Consider the following 22,367-nt stretch of genomic DNA (forward strand, 5'->3'; position numbering starts at 1 on the left):
TAAGTCCTTAAATAAAACTGATTCTAAAAGGCAGTTTATTCCTGTATCTCCAAACAACAACAACGACAAATCTGATTTAAAAATGGACAAAGAACTTAAATAGATATTTCCCAAAGATGGTAAACAAATGGCCAACATACATGTCAAGACATTAAACTCTGATCATCATTAGGGAAACGTAAACCAAAGTCTCAGTGTATCACCTCAGACATTAGGACAGCTACTATCAAAAGGACAGTGTTGGTGAGGACGTGGAGTAACTGGAACCCCTGTCCTCTGTTGGGAGGAATGTAAAATGGTGTGACCACTAATGGCAAACAACATATTGTTGTTCCTCAAAAAATTAAAATTAGAGCCAGTGCACAACTATCACCCTAGCTACTCAGGAGACTGAGGCAGGTGGATGGTAAATCTGAAGCCACACTAGGAAACTTAGTGAGAACCTGTTTCAAAATTTCTTAAATTTGGGACTGGGGTTGTGGCTCAATGGTAGTGCGCTTGACTAGCCTGTGTGAGGCACTGGGTTCTATTCTCAGCACCACATAAAAATGAATAGGTAAAATAAAGGTACTATGTCCATATACAATTTTTAAAAATTTAAATAATAAAATAAAATAAAAAATTCTTAAATTTTAAAAAGGGGTGGGGGGTATAGCTCAAGTGGAGCACTTGCTTTGCATGCACAGGACCTGGGTTCAATCCTTAGAACCCAAAAAATAAAATAAAAATAGAATTACCACATGATCTAGTAATTCATTTCTGGTTATATACCCGAAATAACTGGAAGCAAGGTCTCTGAGATATCTGTCACCCCTGCCCTTTCACAGTAGCCAAGAGGTGTAAGCGACCTATCATCAACAAAGGAGAGAAATTCTGACATATGCTACAATATGGAGGAATCTTGAGGATATCATGCTAGTGGAATAAGCCAGCTGCAGGAGGACAAATCTTCTGGTTTGCAGAGTAACCAAACTCATAGGGTCTAAAATAGAAAGGTAGGCAAGAGGCTGGTTAGAGAGGGTAATGTGAAAGAAAGGTGAAAAAATATCTAATTAAACATAACCCAAAAGCAGTATTTTGTGGCTTCATCAAAATTTAAAACTCTCACTTTTCCAAACAGTCAAGAAAATGAAAAGACGTTCCTTAGACTGCAAATATACATCTGATAAAAAAAAACTTAAATCTAGACTATATGAATAGAACATTCAGGGGCTAGAGATATAGCTCAGTTGGTAGAGTACTTGACTAGCACACACAAGGCCCTGGGTTCAATCCCCAGCACCACCACCAAAAAAAAAAAAAAAGGTATAAAACAGAACACTCAAAATTAGTAAGAAAACAACCCAAAATTTTTAAAATAATTGGCTCTGGACACTTCATACCAAAGATCTGCAGATGGAAAATAAGCACAGGAAAGATGTTCAACATCATCAATTTTTAGGAAAATGCAAATTAAAACTATAATGAGATACCTTTACATTTCTATTAGAATGGGCAGGTTTAAAAAAAAAACCTGACAATAATTAGAATTTGCTCTTACATTGTTTGGAGGGAATGCAACATGGTTTAGTAACTTTGGAAAAGTTTGGCAGCCTCTTACAAAGTTAAACAGACACTTAGCATATAAACAACAATCCTCAGAGGTATTTACCCATGAGAAATGAAAATACATGTTTATACAAAAATCTGTAAAATATTCATAGTGACTTTATTCATAGCCTCCAAAAACCATAAACAACCCAAAGTTTTTTAGTTGGTGAATAAGTAGACAAACCACGGGGCAGACATACAGTAGAATACTACACAGCAAATAAAAGGAATACGGTGATACCCACAAACAGATGACTCACAAATGCATTATGCTAAGTAAGAGACTCAAAAGGCTAGGGGTGGTTCATTCCATCTTTATGACATTCAGGAAGAGGCAAAACTTTGGGGAAAGAAAACAGATAAGGGTTTGCCAGTGGTTAGGGGTCAAAGTAGGGGCTGGTTACAAAGGGGCACAGGAAATTGTTGGGGGCTGATGGCATTTTTATATCTTGATTGTGATAGAGGTAACCTAACTTAGGCTTTCGTCAAAACATACACAGCTATATTCTACAAAGGATGAATTTTACTGTTTGTAAGTTATACCCAAATAAACTTAACTTCATAAATTAAAAAAATCATTTGTGTGTCTTATCCACTCTGAAAACATCCAAGAAAAAAAATTAAAGTGATCAAAAGTTTCAGAAAGCAGGTAATTTATGGTGAGAGAATATGCCCCTCCCCCACCACAACAAACAAACAGAAAACAAGATGGGATTGGGGATCGTGATTTAAATAAAAACCAAGACCCCCACAGTCATTTCTATAAGTGAATATGGAGATTGTTTAAAGTCTAGGGACACATCCTCCCAAAGGTCAAGAATTCACAGCTGGCTGAACATGAGGTGCCAAGCATAGCGGTCTATCATGGCAAAAGAGGCCCAGAACATGGGAAGAGGCTCTTTTGACTTCAGATTCAGGCCTGTTGGAGTTCAAGCTCTGCAAAGAGACATGTTGGGGTTTAATAACTGAAGACTGGTTTTCCTCCATTTTAATAAAACAAGCACAAAAGCGAAAGTTGCCTAATGAATTGAAACTTAACTTAAATTTCTGTCCAAACCAGGGCACCAGACTTGCTATTTGCCAGGGATTACCAGAACCAAGAGGGCTCCTGTCTGCCCCTCTGCTGCAAGCACTCTTAACTGGTCGTTGTCTTTTAATAGCAGCATAGAAAAAAAAGAAAAAAGAAAAAAACTAAGTGGAGCTGGGCCAGTTTCCAGCAAGACAGAACCAGCAAGAAACAAGCATTAAAATAGAAGCATGGGGGAGAAAAATGGGAAATGGTGATGGGAAAAGAACTGGTCTCCACCACTCAGATATCAACAAGTAAGTCTACTCCACCTCCAGCCCTTTCAATTCTCCCCCCACTCTGTAGTGAGTTAGAAAGTGGGGGAGGGGGTAAAAAGGAGAGGTGAACTGGGAAAGGCACAATTACAGTTAAAATGGGACCATTCTAGTCATTTCCAGAGTAATTTATGGCTCCATTCCACACCCTACCTCTAGGCTGCCAGTCTCACAGATGACAGGAAGGTAAAAATAAAACTGCTGCCAAGTCCATTCCAAATTACACAAAGACAAATGATTTACTTTTGCTCAACCTGGAGTACAGAGCAATTCTTTCAAGGGTGGTGGCTTTATTGGATTAAGAGATCATCTTGAGAAAATATATAATAAATTGTGACTCATCTTATCTAATTCCAGGCTGGATGTTGGGATTACTTGAAAAGAACATTCAAACACCGTCCCAACTCTGAAAAACAGTCAAGGTTCAGAGGGCAAGTGTTCACCTACTCTGCACGGGAGTTATGACTTGAGATTCCTGGAACAGAGATGGCAGCATGTGATATGTCCTATGACATGAGACTATCTGAACCTGAACTACAAGGGCATGGAACACGTAAAGAGATGAGTATGGGGCCACCAACCTGCACTAGCATAGGAGGAGTCTGCTTGGGACTGGCCTGGAAAGGAATGTGGAACACCAGCTTGTACAGGTGGAACTGAAAAGCATCTTCCCCTTCTTCCTAACTGGCACTGCACTTTGTTTGAACCTGGCCCTACCAGCCTCCCCACGTGGTAGCTCCAGGCCAAAAGGCTAGGATCCTGAAAAGGCCCTCTGTATCTGCTGACTTCCACCTAGAAGATTCAACCAGCTGCAGGCCAAAATTTTCAGGAAAAAGAATGTGTCTGTACTGAACACGTACTGACTTTTTTATCTTGGCATTGTTCAGTGAATGATACAGAATGACAATTATTAAGTGGGATAAGTAATCTAGAGATGACTCAAAGTATGTAGGAGGATGTGTATAGGTAATACACCAAATACTATGCCATTTTATATAAGGGACTTAAGCATCCTCAGATTTTGGAATCCAAGGAGGGCCTAGAAACCAGCCCCCCACAGACAGTGAGGGACAACTGTACTAGGGACTACGGTATCTTAGAGCACTATTTCTAAAAGTTCCAACATGACAATCAAAGGCAAGACTTCAGCAGGGGTGAGGTAAGCTCTACAAAGAATATGATCAGTGGACATTCCTCAAGACAGCCCTCTAAGCTCCTTCCAAGGATAATGCAGGTAGGTCCTTTGCTGACTGCGTGCCTGGCATACTCATCCCTAGACTATTTATCCACTTGGCTCCTGATTCAAAGCTTGGTCTGAATGTCCCTCATCTCCTAAACCACAGGAAATTCCTTTTCATTCTCTTGCACGGCATCTCAACTCTTCCCTCTATGGCACCTCCATATATGGCTGGGGCGTGGTTCAGTGGGAGAGTGCTTGCCTAGCATGTGCAAGGCACTGGGTTCAATTCTCGCCACCAACAAAAACAAAAAACAAAAAACAAAAAAAACATTTATATTGGTTTGCATTTTATTTGTTTAATGTCTGTTTCCAATAAAGTTCATGAGTGTGGACCCATATCTGTTCTGTGTGCCTTTGTATACATAGCACTTGGCATGCACCTGACCCCACAGTGAGCAACCAAGAAATAAGCAGTCAAGTTCAGAAGCATTCTCCAGCCTGTGATCTCTAATACTTTGTATGTCATCTCCTCCACTTCTTTAAAGAATGGACTCTGTCAACATGGTGGCTTGCCTGATGTCCCATCTACTTGGGCGGCTAAGGCAGCAGGATCACTTAAGTCTAGGAGTTCAAGCCTGGGCTGCACAGTGAGACCATGGAGTAGTGGAGTCGAGGGAGGAGGAGGAGGGGAAGGGATGGGAAAGGGGAGGCAATGCAGAATCATGCTGTGTGCATATATAAATACACCACGGTGATTTCCACCTTTATGTATGTGTAGAAAGTACCAATCAACAATAAATAAATAATAAGTGAAAGGGGAAAAAAAGAAAAGAAAGAATGGAAACTATGCCAAAGGATGGAATTTCACAGTCCACCAAGTGTTGGATACAGTGTCTTCCAGAAAGGCTAATCCTATGGCATGTGAAATCATACTTTAGGATCAGAACCTAGAAATAAAACACATTTCATTAGACTCATATTGTGCCCACATCATCTCCTAATCCAAATTTTATTTGGCATGTTTTTGTTTTATTCCAGCTATGATTTTCAAGCACACTCCAACAGATAAAGACCAGGTAAGCAATTAAACATGGGAAATGAGTGAGGGGCCATCTATGCCAGGCAGAATTTTGAAATGATCTCCCCTCTCAAACATACCCTCCTGATGCCTAAATGTATGAATGTGAGGAGGCGCCACACCCCTGATTATCTCAAGTCATATGCCGAAGCTGACCTTAAGAATGGTGACCACCCAGGTGGGCCCCATCTAATTACATCATCTCAAAGCAGAGCACTTTCTCCAGCAGGTGGCAGAAGAGAAAATCAGAGAGTTTTGAAGCTGGGGGAGATTTGACACCCCATTCTGGCTGGAAGATGGAGGGGGCTAAGAGAAGGAACGCAAAGGAAAATAGCAACTCTCAAATATGTGACTGATTATGACCTCAGCCCAGTTCTTGCTAATCACCCTATCTCACCCCAGCTGAGAGGGTCCCCTTCAGCTATGCACTGCTCTGTGGAATCTAGTGCCCATCACAAAGGGGCAGCATTGTCGTGATTCTCCTGTCCTTTATGAGTCACACACTTCCAAGATTCAACAGTCACATGAGAATTTGAACAACTATATATGAGATATTATTATTCTTAGAGGGTAAGTAACATTCTTTTCTGGTAGAGTTAAAATACATGCCCTTTACACATTCTTTTCCCAAAGATTTACTTTTGTGTCAACTCATCTAATTCCAACATCAACCTAAAGTTACAAGGATCTGAAAAGAAGAGTCCATGAAAAGTCTTCAAAAGGGAAATATCAATGATGGGGAATAAAAACCCTGATGAAACAAGGATTGAGCAGGCAGTGGAGACCCACCACACTCTTGGTGGGGAGGTAGAGCCTGGGAAGCACAAGGCAGCTCTGATAAAAAGCCCCCCTGCCCCCTGTGTCCCTAAAACCATCACACCTCAGGAGCCAGGGCACCAAGGAATGTAAACCAGTAGCAAGACCCACCCCAAAGTCCTGGCAAATAAGGAGCAGGAATACAAGCCTCTTTCAATTCAACAAATATTTTCTGAACCGCTGCTACGTGCAGCAAGGCACCGCACTAGGTCCTGCGAGACACAAAGATGAATGAGACACACACAACGCGCCATGCACCTGGGCCAAGAGCCTCTGTGCCACTCCACCACCGCCTCCCCCCCAAAACCAACAAACGGGGCAGAAGAGGAAGAAGTAACACCTCGGGAATCTCCAAGTCATTATTCCTTTCCAAATGTAAAGAAAAAATTTATGATTTGATTTAAAATAAAACTTTTTCTGGTTGGGAATGCAGTTCGGTGGTAGAGCATGTGCTTCCTGCACGCCCAACGCCCTGCGTTCCATCCCAGAACCCCCCAAAAAATAAAATCCACCTGGTCCTAGTCTTTCTTTCTCCTCCACAAAATAACAAGTGTTTGTACCATATCCTACTCTGGGGTTTCATGTGAAAATGTTGCCATTAGGGTTGGGGTGTGGCTTGGTGGTAGGTCCTTTGCCTAGCATTTTCAAGGTCCCAGATTCAATCTCCCAACACCACAAGAAAAAAATTAAAATTTTTTACTGCCATTCTGTCATTAAAGTGTTGCACCTTCAAAGGTCATTTGCAAACACAAAAAACAGACCCAACCCACAGTCAGCAAAAAAACAAAACAGAAAATTTGCAGACAAGAAGGCAGTGAGTAAATTCTTGCTCTTTTCACACCCAGGGGTGCAGAATTTGACACTCCACTATCAAATAATCAGTGAGTGAAAGATGCCTTTGACCCATCAAGACTCTTCTTTAAAAGAGAGGCTCATCGAAGGCTTACTATGAAGGGAAACACAGAAGGCAGGACAGAGAAAAATACAAAGGCAAAAGGCTTAAAACTACTCCAAAGATACTAAGAAATATGTATGCACTCACTGTGATGGACAAAGACAGAAGTTACGACATTGGTTTAAAAAAAAAAAAAAAAAATCCAGTCAAGCGCTGTTGACAGAAATTCCACCTAAAATACTAGGACCAAATGGCTGAAACTAAGTGGATGGGGAAAAAATATGCCAAAAAGCCCAAAATAAAAGGTGGTTGGGGCAGCTACACTAATTCTGAACAAATAGGATTTTCTTTTAAGTTTTTTAAATTAAAGCATAATTTACATACATAAATTTACCCTTTTTAAAGGGTACTGTTTGACAAATTTAAACCAATGTACACAGTCAAGCTGCCACCACCACAATCAAGGCATGGAACATTTCCATTGACCCCCCAAATTTCCTCGGGCCTATTGGCAGTCACTCTCTCCCCTGAACCTACAGTAGCTGCTTATTGGATTTCCTTTTTTTTTTTTTTTAAATTTTTTTTTTAGTTGTAGATGGACACAATTCCTTCATTTTATTTATTTATATTTATGGGGTGCCGAGGATCAAACCCAGTGCCCCGTGCATTCGAGACAAGCACTCTACCACTGAGCCACAACCCCAGCCCCTGCTGATTGGATTTCTACCCCTATAATTTTGTCTTTCCCAAAATGTCACATGAATGGAATCATACAGAATATAACTTCTCGGTCTGGCTTCTTGCACTTAACATAATGTTTGTGATAATCACTCATGTTGTAAGTTGTTCCTTTTTACTGCTCAGACCAAGTAAAGTTTAAGAAAAAAGCAGAAAAAGAAAAAAGAAAAAAACAAACAGCAGCTGGGATTAGAGCTCAGTGATAGAGCACTTACCTAGCATGCAAGAGGTACTGGGTTCAATTTCCAGCACCATCAAAACTAAAGATGAGTACAGAGGCACACGCCTGTAATTCCAGGGGCTGGGGAATCTGAGGCAGAAGGATCATAAGTTCAAAGTCAGACTCAGGAATGGTGAGGCACTAAGCAACTCAGTGAGACCCTGTCTCTAAATGAAATACAAATTGGCTGGGGATGTAGCTCAGTGGTTGGGTGCCCCTGAGTTCAATTCCTGGTAACAAAAAAAAAGGATCACAAAAAAAAAAAAAGATAAAAGTTCAATTTGCCATAAGACATATTACAAATTTGTACTGTGTTTTTGTTTGTTTTGTTGGTTTTTGCTTGTTTTGTTGGTTTTTGTTTGTTTGTTTGTTTTGATACTAGGGATTTAACCCAGGAGCAATTTACCACTGAGCTACATCCCAACCCTTTTTATTATTTATTTTGAGATAGGGTCTAAGTTGCTCAGAGTCTTGCTAAATTGCTGAGGGTGGCCTTGAACTAGTCATCCTCTTGCCTCAGACTCCCAAGTTGATGGGATTACAGGTGTGTACCACTGTGCCTAGCCCAAATTTTACTGTCAGTCCAGGCAAAGAACGTTGAAATACATAGAGCAGAAATTCATAGAAACAATCTGGCCCTACCTGTTACCACTGTCACCTCCTCTGATCACTTTGTCTCCCCCTCCTCTGCAAACGGACCAGCCTCCTTACTGTTTTTCATCTCCAAAGGCACAAACCCATCTCACAGCCTCTGTAACAGTCTTCCCCTACCCCAGCTACCCTCAGGGTTTAATCCCTCACCTTCTTCAAATCTTTACTATAAGGTCACCTTATCTGTAAAGCCTCCCTCAAATGCCCTATTAAATACTACAACCTATTTTTTATGGAATATATTTTTTTACATGAATCGAACTTATTTTTTAAATAATAAAGAAAGCTGAAGTGAGAGAGGGGCAGGGGAACACTCTGGGATTCTGCATTAATGTAGAAGTCAAGGCACATATTGTTTCCAGAAAGGATTAGGCCACAATGTTAAACCTACAGATAGATCAAGTGGGTTTTTGTGGCTGCAATTCCTGCAAAATGACATGAACTAATAAACAAACAGGAAATAAGGATGGGAGGATCAAAAAATATTGAAACTAATACCTCCACTGTATTTTCAGTAAGTCAGAGTTGCATAACTTTATGAAATCAGCACATGTGAAGCATAAAGCAATATAAATTCCGGGTTTTACTTCTGTGCCTATTTTTAACTAATACAAAATGAAAAGCCTAAATATAGTTGTTTCAGCATTTAAAAGGAGTCACCCTTCTTAGGCCATCAAGTATGCCATCACAAAGGCAGTCACTAATCCTAACCCCAAATCACCAACTCCATGGAACTTGAAACTGAGCCACCTAGTTCCATTAAATCTGTAGAATAAAGTCCAGCCTCATCACACCAAACCACAGCCACAAACACACTGGCTCAAGCAACTCCCTTCCTTTGCCATCCACATCTGTCCAAAGCATCTGTATTCAGTTCTGTTCTGGTCTTTCCTCACCACATATCCAAGCTGCCTAAGCCCTGGCTAAAGAGTCATTTCTCCAAGACCCAGACTCTTTTCTTGTTTGTTTGTTTGCCTGGTTTCTCTCTAAACCCTCTACCTTTCCAACATAAATTTTTAGAACTATTAGCCCTAGTATCCAAACACTGATCTAGTAAAAGTAGAAATATCACTCCTGCATTCTAAACTGTGGTCATCACTATCTTGGCCCTGTTGTCCCTGGTCAGGAATATGATGTTCTGCTGCATCTCTTAATTTTGGTTTTTATTCCTCCTTCTATGAATATACTTTCAGAGGAAAGACTGTCCCAAAGCCATGCAGCGCTGCTGTTCATAGAGCAGCTAAGTGCCCAAGGCAACCCCAGTGGGGAATGTGATTTTTAAACAGAGAGATCCATAAGCTCCTCCCCTACCACATTTCTCATCTCTAAGAATGACATCACAATCCAAGAGTCTGGGAGGTCCTCTATTTCTCCCCACCCTCCAACCTTCTCCATGACTCCTCTAGGTAGTTCTAGATATTTCTCCTGTCTTCTCTCTATTCTACCACTGCCAGAGGCTAATTTTCAATTCCCTGGTCACTAGTTCCTACAAAAGTTCTCTTAACTGGTCTCTGATTCTAGTCTTCATCACTACTGTGATGGGAATTCCACATAGCTCCCCTGCAAGGAGTGACTAGAAGATCTATAGACTCCCTTGCAGGAAGGTTCTACATGTGATTTAGGTTGTACCAATGAGAGGTTCTTGCAAGAGATTTGAAAACAGAGGAAGGCAGAAGCCATTTATCCTGTGGTGGTGATGAATGGCAGGGGCTTCCGCAGACTCCATGCCATAATACCTGGACACATGCTTTGTGCATATAAGGTGATTATAGGGGCAGCAGCAGTTTCCTAATATCTGGATTACAGCTGTATGACTGTGACCTTGAAGCCAAAGACCAGGAAGGACCCTTCACTTCTGCTGCACCAGCCCACTCAGTGGCACCTAATTCCCAATATTAAATCCCTTTCTGCTTGAAATACCTAGAATGGTTTCTACTTCCTACAATGAACCCAAACTAATACAGTTTCAAATCCAGCCATCAGACTACTTTCCTGAAAGATCATGTCACTGCTCAAAATCCAAAGGTTCCCATCTCTAAAGAACCAATCTAAAGTCCTCAGTAAAGCAAAATAAGCCCTTTATGAACTGGTTTTATGTTTTTACCACTTCCTATAGCAGGAATCAACAAACTTTCTATAAAGGACCAGAAAGTAAAAGTGTTAGCTTTTTGTCACTGGGACAAATACCTAAGGAAAAACAACTTAAAGGAAGAAAGATTTATTTTGGCTCACAGTTTCAGTCAATGGTTGGCTGGCTCCATTGCTTTGGACCTGAGGTAAGGCAGAACATCATGGTGGAAGGGTGTGGTAGAGAAAAGCTGTGCAACTTGTAACAGCCAAGAAGCAGAGGGACAAGATACAGTCCCCAATGACCCACTCCCTGCAATTGGGCTCCACTCTTACAGCCTCTACTGCCTACCTCTCAAGAGTCCACTCAGATTCCAATTTCATCAGTGAATTAATCCTTGATGAGGTCAGAGTCCTCATGGTCCAGTCACTTCCCAAATGTCCCACCCACAGGGAACCCTAACATAACCACTGACTTTGAGTGACAATGCAGTGTCAATGTGGGTCTGCCAACTCTAACAAGTATACCTCTTTGGTGGGAAAAAAGTATAATAGGAGAGGCCATGGGTGGGGGCAAGAGGCACATGGGAACTCTGTTCCCGCTGCTCAACTTTGCAAAACTGCTCTTAGAAAATAAAAACAAAAAACAAGTGGCAGGCTGGATCTGGCCTGTAAACCACAGTTCGCCATAGTCATCATTCATGTCCACATCACCACTGCCAAACGACTCCTGTTTCCTTAAATATGCCAACCTCTCTTATTCCCCTTTGCCTTTGCCCAGGTTGTACCCTCTGCCTGCAGTGACATCCCTGACCCCCATTTCACTGGTCCAGCAAAGTCCTTTGAAATACGGCTCAAGTATGTGAGATCGTCTCCAAATCCCCAGTGCAGATTTAGGTACCATGTCCCTCCTGCGTGGATACATATTGGCACCATGGAATCCATCACACTGGCCTGTGATCTTTCACCCAAATATGTTTCCCACTAGAGACAGTCCTTGATATCAACGACCAAGACTTTTCATCTTTTTGTGACCATGACCTAGCTCAGTGCCTGGCATTCAATGTGTGGGAAATGGTTTCTGCCTTCAACTGCAGGCATCTGCCTTCCTTCTTCCTAGCTCCTAGCCAGCTTTCTGGCACTCACCACATCCCCGTAGGCTCATAGAGAGGAAATGCCAAATAAGTACCTATGAAATAAACAGATCTGAAAAAATAAATGTATCATGTATCATGTGTCACTATAATTAATGCATACTTAATAAATCAACATACAAGTTAATGTGTGATCAACCCCCATGATTACTTTTCAATGTGTGGCTTGGAGAATGCAGTGGGGCCCTTGTCCAGTCTTGATCTACTCCATGCACACCAACTGCTCAGAAACGAGGGTGCAAGCTCCCTGTGAGCAGGGATGGTGTCCTAGTTATCACTGAATGAAAAGATGAATTACACAGATTCCTTTCTCTTCCCCAGCAATAGTAATGAGGCCACAGCCAGGTCTTAAGGAAAAGCTGGTGGGTGGGAGGCCCGCATGGAAACTGTACAGGTGCTAAATTCAGTTCCATGCTCACAGAGTGACATCTACAAATCACGGCGCCTTTAGTTGTCTTAAAGAAGGGGTGGCAATGGCCAGCAATGACTGACAGAATGGCCCAGTTCCCAAGGCTCAAGCTCCCAACCACCCCTCTTTCCCCAGCTCTGCTTCCTGATCCACACCCCCACCCCCGCCCTCCCAGGACTTCCTGAAGTGTTCCCAGCAGGCTCACACTGGCCGAGTTTATTTTTCTTTCCTTTCTGGGATAGGCTGTCTGCAGACATAGCTGATGAGCTATTTAGAGCTCACCAGAGACCTTGGGGCTTTATAAGGCTCCAAGAATATGGCTCTTTTAAATCTTCAGAGGTCATTAATGCCAAGGCAAGGGATCCAATAAATCTGATATATTTTCATCAAAGCAGGACTATAAAGAAGAGTAAAGGAGAAAGACTGAAAACTACCACAAGAGGTTCTGAAACTTTCATGTTTAAGAGAACCACAAAGAGGAGCATGTTAAAATGCAGGTTCAGACCAACAGTGGAAATACTGATGGCTGGCAAGGGACACAGGCAAATCCAAGGCCTCCAGCCCATTGCCCCTACCACACACACATTCATATACACTTCTATACCAAACAACATAATACATATGTACATAATAAAGAAAAGTAAATTGTTTAAGCCCCTACATATAGTTTCTTAACCAAGATGCTTTACACTCAGACCTATTAATGAAAAACTTTGTGATGCTAAAAGCAAATTAAATGTGTTCTTCCTTTTTTGTTGTTGTTCCATTTCCCTTTCTGCATGGAAACTTTACAGAAATTCCAGCCCGAGGAACCAGCCCTTTAGGTTGGCCGGAGCCTTGGGCAGTGCCTGGAGGGCAGTAGGCTAGCCACAGACAGTCTAGGGAGGTAGGAAGAAAAGTCACAGGTGACCAAGAATCAGCAAACCACAAAGGGGCTCAGACATCCTGCCTTTCCACTCTTCAGCATGGAATTTCACAACCATCTGTAACCTAGCAGTAACTCCGAAGAGAGCAGCCAGTACCAGCACGGACCCTCTTTTGGGTTCTTTTCCGCCCCAAGTTACACTCCACTGGACCCCTAAGACAGGGTACTGAACCACTGACAAGAACAACAGTCTCTGAAAACTTCCATCCCCTTCTCTCCTTGGTCCTCCCCTCTCCACACACTGGTTTCTTCTCTCTCACAGCTTTATTTGCCTGTTTCACAAATCCTGTCACTTCATGAAGACTAGACTCACTGTAAGAGTGGAGACCATGCTCCTGACGGCACAGGTGTGACATGAACAAAATACCAGGTACACAAGACCTTCACAGCCCAAACCCTCTTAGGCAAGGTTCCCAGGGCTGGTCTCATTCCAGCAAAAGAAGTTAAAACTGAGGGAACTTTAAAGGATGCAGGAGAGGCTCCCACTGCCAATCAGCACACACTGTCCCAGGGGCTTCAAAACCTACGAAGCACCCACACCATGACCCTGGGATGAGCAACACTGACAAGGATGCAGCACAGGATGGCACGTTAACAGGCATAATCCTGGGGTACAACACAGAGCTGTCCTCACTCGCTCAAATACTGAATGGCAATGGACCAACCCCTCGGGACACCAAGCTCGATGCTGTTCTGATACAGGACCTGGACACGAGCTTCTCCCTGAACCCATTCCTCCAAGTTCCCCCCAAAAATTCTCAGGTCTGAGATTCCTAAGTGACAGCAGTGCAGCCTCAGTGGCCAACATAGAGCATCAATTTAGAATCACTGGCTATACTAGGACATATATAACCTGGGTGGAATAAAAATAAGGTGGCTATGATTGAACCTAGAGAGATCCAAGGCCTGAAACCTGTCTCCTCGAGGGCAAATGACAATTTCTCCAACACTACTGTTCAGCTTCCTTAGGTTGGTAGGTAATGCTTTTTATTTTTCTATCATGAAGTATAACATGTGAACACAGAAATATATTAAATATATATTTTTAAAGAAGAAGAAAGTGATCACATGAGAGCCACCCAGGCTAAGAAATAACGTGGCCCTGGAAACTTGTTCTCTGTGCTTTTCCTCATTCCCATTTCCTCCCCCTGGAGATAACCATTCCCCTGAATGCAGGGTCAATTATTTTCACCTATTTCTTTGATTATTTCTTTGTTTTATTTGAGATGGGGTCTTGCTATGTTGCCCAGACTGGCCTCAAACTCCTGGGCTCAACCCTGAGCAGCCAGGACCACCACATGCCAGCTTTCCCACCCATTTTTTACAGTGTTACCACCTATGAAAGTATCCATAATAAATGCATTGTCTAGTTCGGCATTTTAAAATTTTATATAAATGGCATCAGATAATCTTTTTTTCCTGAGATCTGCTTCTCTTGCTTGTGTTTTTCTGAGATTCTACCATGCTGACCTAACTTACTTTCAACCATGTTTACTATGGGACAGTATTCCATTGTAGGAGCATAACACAAGTTAGATTAATTCTTTCATTTTTTTTTTTTTTCAGGTACAAATATGTCATATGAATTGTGCCACAATCCCATGCTGGCTTCCATGTGGCAGAACAGATGGCAGACAATTAAAGATGCTTCATCTGATTAATCTCCGAGAATAAGATTCCATGGAGTTTTGAGACCTTGCTCAGCAAGCAGATGGTGGCTCCACCAGATGAGTTTGGTAGCAGAATCCCCCAGAACAAACCCTCCACATCCCAGTTCCACAGCTCTACAAAGCAGGACAGAGGCTGCTTCGACGCTGCGATCCTCACCTTCACAGACATGTCAGAACACCTTTGCTTGACCATGGTGCACAGAACCAAGTCCAAGAAAAACCTACCCTTCAGACAGTGAAAGCTAAATATTTAGTCTGTGAGGCAGCAGGGAGAAGCCCATCATTCTCTCTGCCCCAGAGAAGCAAGGACAGCAGAACATTGCCCTTGAATCTGGAAGGTTCAGCTCACCACCTCCCAACTTCAGCCTTGATAAATGCATCAGCAGTGCCTCACTTTCTCAGGCTTGGGGGGTGTGCACACAATAGCCTCCAGATGCAAAGAAAAACCACTACCACCTTCACCAAGGGCTCCTGGAAGTCGAGGCCCTCAGAATGACACACCTCATCTCAGCCAATTCCTATAACAGCCCTGGGAGGCAGGTGATATCCCCTTTTTATACCTCAGAGAAAAACTAAGGCTCTGAGGAGTTTAGTGCTTCCTTCAATATCACACAGCAAGTAAACAACAGGCCAGGATTTGATCTACACCCTTTGGGTTCCAAAGTCCTATACTCTTGACAAGCAGACTACTCTATTAACTGCAGGAGTAAGCGTATGTGCACAGTGACCTTACAAATGCAGAAGATACTACCTTTGGGTCATATTTCTAAAAGTGTTTGCTGCTGAATGGCAGCAGGTTCCATATGAATGCAGAATAAACATGTAGATGGCAGAGGCCCGTGAAAAACTCAGACTGAGTCCAGTCAAGCGCTGCAGCAGCTCAGCTGACTGAGGAAGACTCCCAAGCCACCTAAGCTCTCCAGAAGTCAATGGCCTACCAAAAACTCACTGGACATTAACCACCAACAACATCTACCACACAGGATGAGCAAAAGTGCAACTCATTTTCTATTGAAGTCTGACTGCTATTTTAAAAGGCAACAATCCTTAGTGCAAAGAAGGATCATCAAGCTCTATGAATTTCAAGGTTGATCAACTACAGAAATTCAGAGACTAATAAATAGGTTGACAATTGAGGTTCAAACTTGTTAACAGCTGGACTGTGCTTCCCAGATTCAAAAAAAGTGACATCACTGTTTTTGACACAAATTTTCCAAGTCCAACTAAAGACCCAAGAGAGAGGTCACTAAGTACCCAAGCTAAGATGGCATTACTCTGGGAAGAGAAATGCTGAAGCGTTCCTCGTCCCAGCTGGCCGCCACTGAAGAGACAATCACGTGAGATCTCATCTGGGCCATGGAATAGGAACACTTTCTCTTCTCTTCTCCAAGACATTCAAGAACACCCAAGGCAATAATAGTTCTGGATCAGTCCTTTGCTGACACAAGATCTGCAATCATATCATCAATCCTAACCCTATAAGATCTGACTATTTATTCCATCTTGTAAGCCATCTACAAGTCACAGAAAGTGCAAATGCCCTACAAGGTGTTACATAACACCTTTGCAGAGACTTAAAGAAATGACAGGGAAATGGCCCCTTTAGCTTCCAATGATGCTACAGACAAAAGATTCACTGGTCCACCCTCTCCTGCCCACCCAACCCGGACACCTTTCAGTCACTACACCTTCATAAACCCACAAAACCACCACTCTGGAGAAGCTCATTGCTGTCCTCTGAAGAGTCTGTCAAGATGCCATTGGTACTGGCTGAAATTAGGCTCCATTTTTCAAAGCATTATTCCCCATTCCCTGGGATATATTTGGAAAAATTTTACCAGTTATTCATCCACTCTCAGTAGATAATAAAATTTACAAATTATGTTCATTGATTCTTTCCTTTAAAATTTCCTCGAATGTCTGGGGAATGTACATTGGTATAAACAAACACGGTACTCCACCCCCTTCTGCATCTCTCTAGTACACTTAAAGCTATTCTGCCTAAAAATTAAATTGCCATAAAGGTGGGAATGTCGGTAAAAGAAATTACATAATCTTTGATATGCATAGCAATTATTATTTAACTCAGACTCTTAAATGTACAAGGTTTTAACCAACACTCAAAATGGAACCACTGGACACCCCACAAAAGGAAATACTTAGTCAGAAAACTTCACAGCCAAAGACTCTGCTCTAAGGACTCCTTTGTGTATGCTAGAAGCATAACTATGGTCACTGCAGCCCCTGATGTACATAAAAGCAACCAAGTTCTCCGTTCAACAGGTTCTTTCAGCCTGGCACAATCACACACACCTGTAACCCCAGTGACCTGGGAGACTGAGGTAGAAGGATTGCAAGTTTAAGGCCTTACCTGGCAACTTAACAAACCCTGTGTCAAAATGAAAAATAAAAAGGACTGGGGATATAGCTCAGTGGTAAAGCACCTTTGGGTTCAATCCCCAGTGTCGCAAGAAAAAAAAGGTTCTTTTATCCCAATAAACAATCTAGTTAAACCTAATCTTTGCTAAGGAACCAGCAACCCTTCTAAGAATCCTGAGGTCTATACTCCCCTCTGGAATTCCTTACCATACCAAATCAGTTATAAGATCTCTGAAAATTTCCAGTAGTTTCTAACATCAATTGTTTCTTGCCATTTCCCAGTGTTTTTCCAATAGCTTCAAGCATCTTCCCAACTCCTTCTCATCAACAAGGGGGGTAGGCTGGGGTTGTAGCTCAGTGGCAGAGCGCTTGCCTAGCATGTGTGAGGCACTGGGTTCGATCCTCAGCACCACAGAAAAATAAAAAAATAAAATAAAGTTAAAAAAAAAAAAAAAAAAAAAGGGTGTGGGGGGTGGTAGTCTTACCGGGATCTCCCTCCAAAGCAGTTTGTGCTGGGGGGTGGGTGCCGGTTCTCTGGAGCTATAGTTGTCCCACTAGATTCTCTTGAAGGTGGCTGTGATCCTAGAAAGGGGACCAATCAAAAGAAAGAATGGCAACATTGAGAAGCTCAACCCTTGTTTGAAAGTTGGCTACCAGGCATAGAACTCCCTTGCATTAGAGTTATCCACATGATGGAATATGGACATGGGGCCCATTGTAGCCACTGGCACAAGAAAGAACAGAGACAATCACGCGAGATCTCATCCACGACATGGAACAGGAACACCATTTCTTCTCTAAAACATTCGAGAACACCCAAGGTAATAACAAGCAGATGCCTTCTACATTCAGTGAACTTCAACTTCACAAGCGTGACAAAGAACAGATGTTAACCATGCAAAGTGGGGGCAAGGAACGGGGGTATTTCTCCAGAGTACAACCAAGAGTTTCTAAAGCTGAATCAGATCATGACACTCTTCCACTAAAAGCCCTTCAGGAGCTCTCTGCTTCTCAGGAGGAGGTCAACCCCCTTACCAGGGGCTCTAGGCAATATGATCTGAGCGGACCTGCCTCTCCAGCCTCACCTCCAACACGCTCCTTGCTTCCCAGGGTCCAGTCACCCTGGCACCTCCATTCACTGTAGGCCCAGCCATGCCTTTTCCCCATACCCCTTCCCCACCCCCAGCTTGGTCCATCTAAGCTTCTCATATCCTGGATTTCAACTCCCTCAAGGAGCCTTCCCTAATCCCTCAGTTTAGATGAGATCACCCAGAGTAGCGGAATCTCAAACCACCCTGTGCCATCTCATTCACAATTTCTGTCACAATGACAGTAATTACTCGTGTATTAATCATTTCACATCTAACTTCCCCACCAAGTAGATTATAAACTTCAAGGAGTGGAAATCATATTAATTTTGCCCATTACCATTTGTTAGCACCTGGACTAAGACCTAGTACACATCAGTGCTCGATTATGTATATCTGTGTTGATCAAGTGAATGATGCATGATTTTCTCCATACAAAGAGTACCCAAAGTGCTGCTCAGCCCAGGGCCAGAATTCTTGCCAGCAGCCAAGGTCCATCCAACCACTGAGATTCATCTAATGGCGAATTAGAATTCAAATTTCACCCCTTAAAGGTATGGGACACCTCTCCAGGGCCTTTAAAAGTGCCACAGTTACATCACATCTAACAAATATTTAATGAGGAAAAATTATGGAGAAATTCAACCCTTAACAGACCTCAGACTTCATTAATTTCCTGCTAGATCCAAAAGTGACCAATTTCAGACTAGAGAAGAAGAAATAACTACCAACATTCAGGACAGAGCGGGGACTCTCTCCAGTTTCCCTGCGTTGGCCTGTCTTTTGCTAGTGTGCATCTCTACAGGGCACAGTCCCCTCCCCAACCCACGCCATCTCATAAAAACACTCTCAACATCCCCTGGGGGTTAACTGTATTTGGGAGAAGAAAAATGGGCTAAACTCACATTTGCTAAAGATGTTTTATTTTCCAAAGTCCATGTGGAATTAAAAGATGTTTTTCTCTCCTCTCAATCCAAACAATAACACAAAGATGTGACATTTATTTTGGTCCTTGATCAGAAACCAGTCCTTGAAAAATCATGTCGTGATTTTGAACTGGGAGGCTAACAAGAGTCAGGGCCAGCTGTGAGCCAGGACTGGTTAAGCAGTTCCCAAACCAAGACGTCTGGTGGAGAACCCAGCTCTCAGCACCTCCTGCCCCCTGCCCGGCCCGCCCTGTCCCGGCACAGCCCTGGGGAGCAGGGCGGCACTCACCGTCTGTCACGGCACTGCCATTAGGCACATTTCCCAAATCAACAGTCGGCCCGTCCAGGAAAATTGTCAGCTCTCCGCCCGAGACAACACTGCCTTTGTTCTCCGTCTGCAGGTTCAGCGTCAGCTGCGTGTTCTCCACTGTTGGGCACAAAATGCAACATGGATGGACTAAATCAAGTGCACCCTGAGTTACGATTCTGTGTATCAGAAGCTTCCATTTCACCCACTCTCGCTTCTCTGGCAACATTTTTCTGCACCTTCAAATCTGTCTCATGGCATGAAAAAAAGAGCGGGAAGGAACTTGCCTACGGCCATCATGGTTCCATTAGGCTGGTGGGGAAACAGTATTCTTTTTGTTCCTAAACATTTTTATATCACTAGGTTAGCCACATAATTCTTACATGACTGACCTATTTGCAGCTATTTGCAGGACTAAGAAGAGAATAGGGATACTGAATGCCTGCTGAGGAGGAAACTGGCTGCAGGGACATCTCACTACCCATAGAAGAAACAGGCCAGAATACCCTAAGGAAATTTCAGCAGGAGACCTCTTTAGAGGAGGGACTACACAGGCTTATTCTTTTCTTTTATGTGGTAAAAGATGTTTTTTTTTTTTTTTTTTTTTGTTTTCTTCTGTTTTACCAGTGCTGGGGAGCAATCCTAGGCCTCATGCATGCTAAGCACATGCTCTACCACTGGGCTACACCCCAGCCCCAAAAAGTATTTCTAAACTTTTTAATCCTGCTGGGCATGGTGGTGCATGCTTGCAATTCCAGGTAATCAGGAGGCCGATAGAGGAGGACTGCAAGTTCAAGGCCAGCCTCAGCAACACAGTAAAATCCTGTTTCAAAATCCAAACAAACAAGTAATGTTTTTATCCTACAACTATGTCACTGTGAAATATAGAGGAAAATTTTAAAACAATAAAAGCCCAATATAGACAAGTCAGTTCCATCAATTCTGTAAGGAAAGGGAGACCAGCCAACATGTGGCTATGTGACCTAGGTAAAAAGCAGTTTGGTCACCCAGCCCCTAGGCCACTAGGCAGACTCAGCCCGGGGCGGCGGGGGGTGGCAAATAAGAAAAGGTGGGAAACCATGGCAGAAAAATGGAATAAACAAGAAGGAGCAGAAGCACGAAACCTCAGATGGGCCAGAAACTGCTGCACACCCCTCCAAAGCTGTGCCACCAAGCTTGGCCACACTGAAAGGCTTCCATCCAGATAAATACTCTGTCCACACTGAGCTTCAGTTCTGTTCAGAGGAGCCCCGTCAAGAGCTGTAGCCTCCAAAAGAAGCAGCTTCAGATCTCCACGGGCTGTGCGGCCCCACCACTCCTGCTCGCACTTTATCGAACCAAGGGAGGGAAGTGCAGCACCCCTGCACCCGATCCACCCTTCCTTTCATTTCCTAGTTGGTATTGTACTATTACAAGCTAACTTACCTGTTTTTTAGAAATAGGCAGAGTATGTCTAAATAAGTGTTTCTATATAAACATTAAGGTAAATTCCAGTACTTTCTAAGAATGAACACCCTCTCCTAAGAAATAATAAAACAAAAAGTCACCTTCGATTCAAAAAAAAAGACACTGCCCTTTAAGAACTTAGCAGAAAAGTCTCAATCGATTCAAGGATTTCTTACCAGAAGGTAGAAATCAGTCACCCTGCAGACTCTGGGCTTTCCTAAATATTTCCTACCGTTCCTTCATCTCTCTTCCCTCTACCGATCAACTCCTTTTTGCATCTGCTGCTATTTTCAGACAGTTCTGCTGAAGGGCCTGGTGAGTTCTAAATGTTTCCATAAAATAATACTTGTAACTTAGAAACCAGTTCTTTCCAGAGTAAAAGAGAGTCCTTCACCACCAGCCGCACTTCATGAATGTGAGTGCACCACCTTGGCGGATGAGTCTGCGGCCCCAGTCGAGCCCGCAGGTGACTGCAGCCCAGTCAACATGTCACTGCAACCTAGTGCGCAAGATCCCAGGCCAGGCCACACTGCTGAGCTGCTGCCAAATTCTGAACCACTGAAATTATGCAATGGTAAGTACATGTGTGTTTATTCATTAAAGTCAGGGGTGTCTCCCCACTCCTATACCAAGGCACAATCCAGCACCTAAGTCTCTAACAACACAGCAGGGGTGCTGAGTGGGCAGGCCAGGCAGGCGGGATGGTTCCAGTCTCAGTGCTACCACTAAAGCAGCGGGTGGCAATGAGCAAGTGACTTAACCTGAGCATTGGTTTCCCTGCCTGCACCTTCTGCAGAAGACACGTGAACAGAACTCAGTGGCACTAGTAATTTGCTAGTATGCTGCCACCCTCATCACCTGCCTGTTGGCTTTCCTGTCTTTAGGCAGAGGCCTGATTTTCCTTGTTCTAACTTGGCATTCCTTACAGGGTCACTCTAGCCCTTTCTGAGAGTTTCTTAGGTTATAGCAACAAACCCCACAAAATCTTCCAAGGTAAGCCACACACCATCAAAGGATGAACTGTCTTGTCTTGTTCCTAGGACACCTCCCAAAGACACCAAGCCTATTGGATCCCGAACACCACTGTTGGAACTGTGTTAATATGAACATTCTAGAAAAGCTCCTAGATTCCCTCCTTGACATCCCAAAGCCCATCTGTTTGTAATGGAGTATGGGCATGTTTTCCTCATTCCTCGAGGGATGATAAAGTTAAACGGCAAGGTAGAGGAACAAACGGACCCTAGCTCTAATTCTGCCCTCCTCGACGATCACACTGCCATGATCCTCTGACCAAAACCACAGATGTAACTTGAATTTTTCTCTCTGTGGACTCATCTGTAAGTTCCAATCCAGCTCTTCAATCTAGTTTACCCACTAATGTCTCCAGCAGAGTCATATTCTTACAGGCTCAGACGTTACCTTAAGCACTTTAAGACACATTTTACCTTCAAAATGAGCCAGTGAGGGAAATGTGGTTTTGTTTTTTG

General features: G+C 43.0%; 1 protein-coding gene across 2 annotated transcripts in view; it reads right to left on the minus strand.

Moving 5' to 3' along the window:
* Positions 1–22,367, minus strand: part of Wwp2 (WW domain containing E3 ubiquitin protein ligase 2) — a 133,248-nt gene that overhangs the window by 60,553 nt on the left and 50,328 nt on the right. For both annotated transcript variants that reach the window (XM_047528031.1, XM_047528030.1), the window contains 2 exons: positions 19,417–19,554; positions 17,599–17,695 (listed from right to left, as the gene is read on the minus strand). In XM_047528031.1, coding sequence (XP_047383987.1) covers positions 17,599–17,695; positions 19,417–19,554 — 235 coding nt within the window. The remainder of the gene's footprint in view (positions 1–17,598; positions 17,696–19,416; positions 19,555–22,367) is intronic.

Source organism: Sciurus carolinensis, chromosome 16, assembly GCF_902686445.1.
Source record: "Sciurus carolinensis chromosome 16, mSciCar1.2, whole genome shotgun sequence".
Classification (NCBI taxonomy): Eukaryota; Metazoa; Chordata; class Mammalia; order Rodentia; family Sciuridae; genus Sciurus; species Sciurus carolinensis.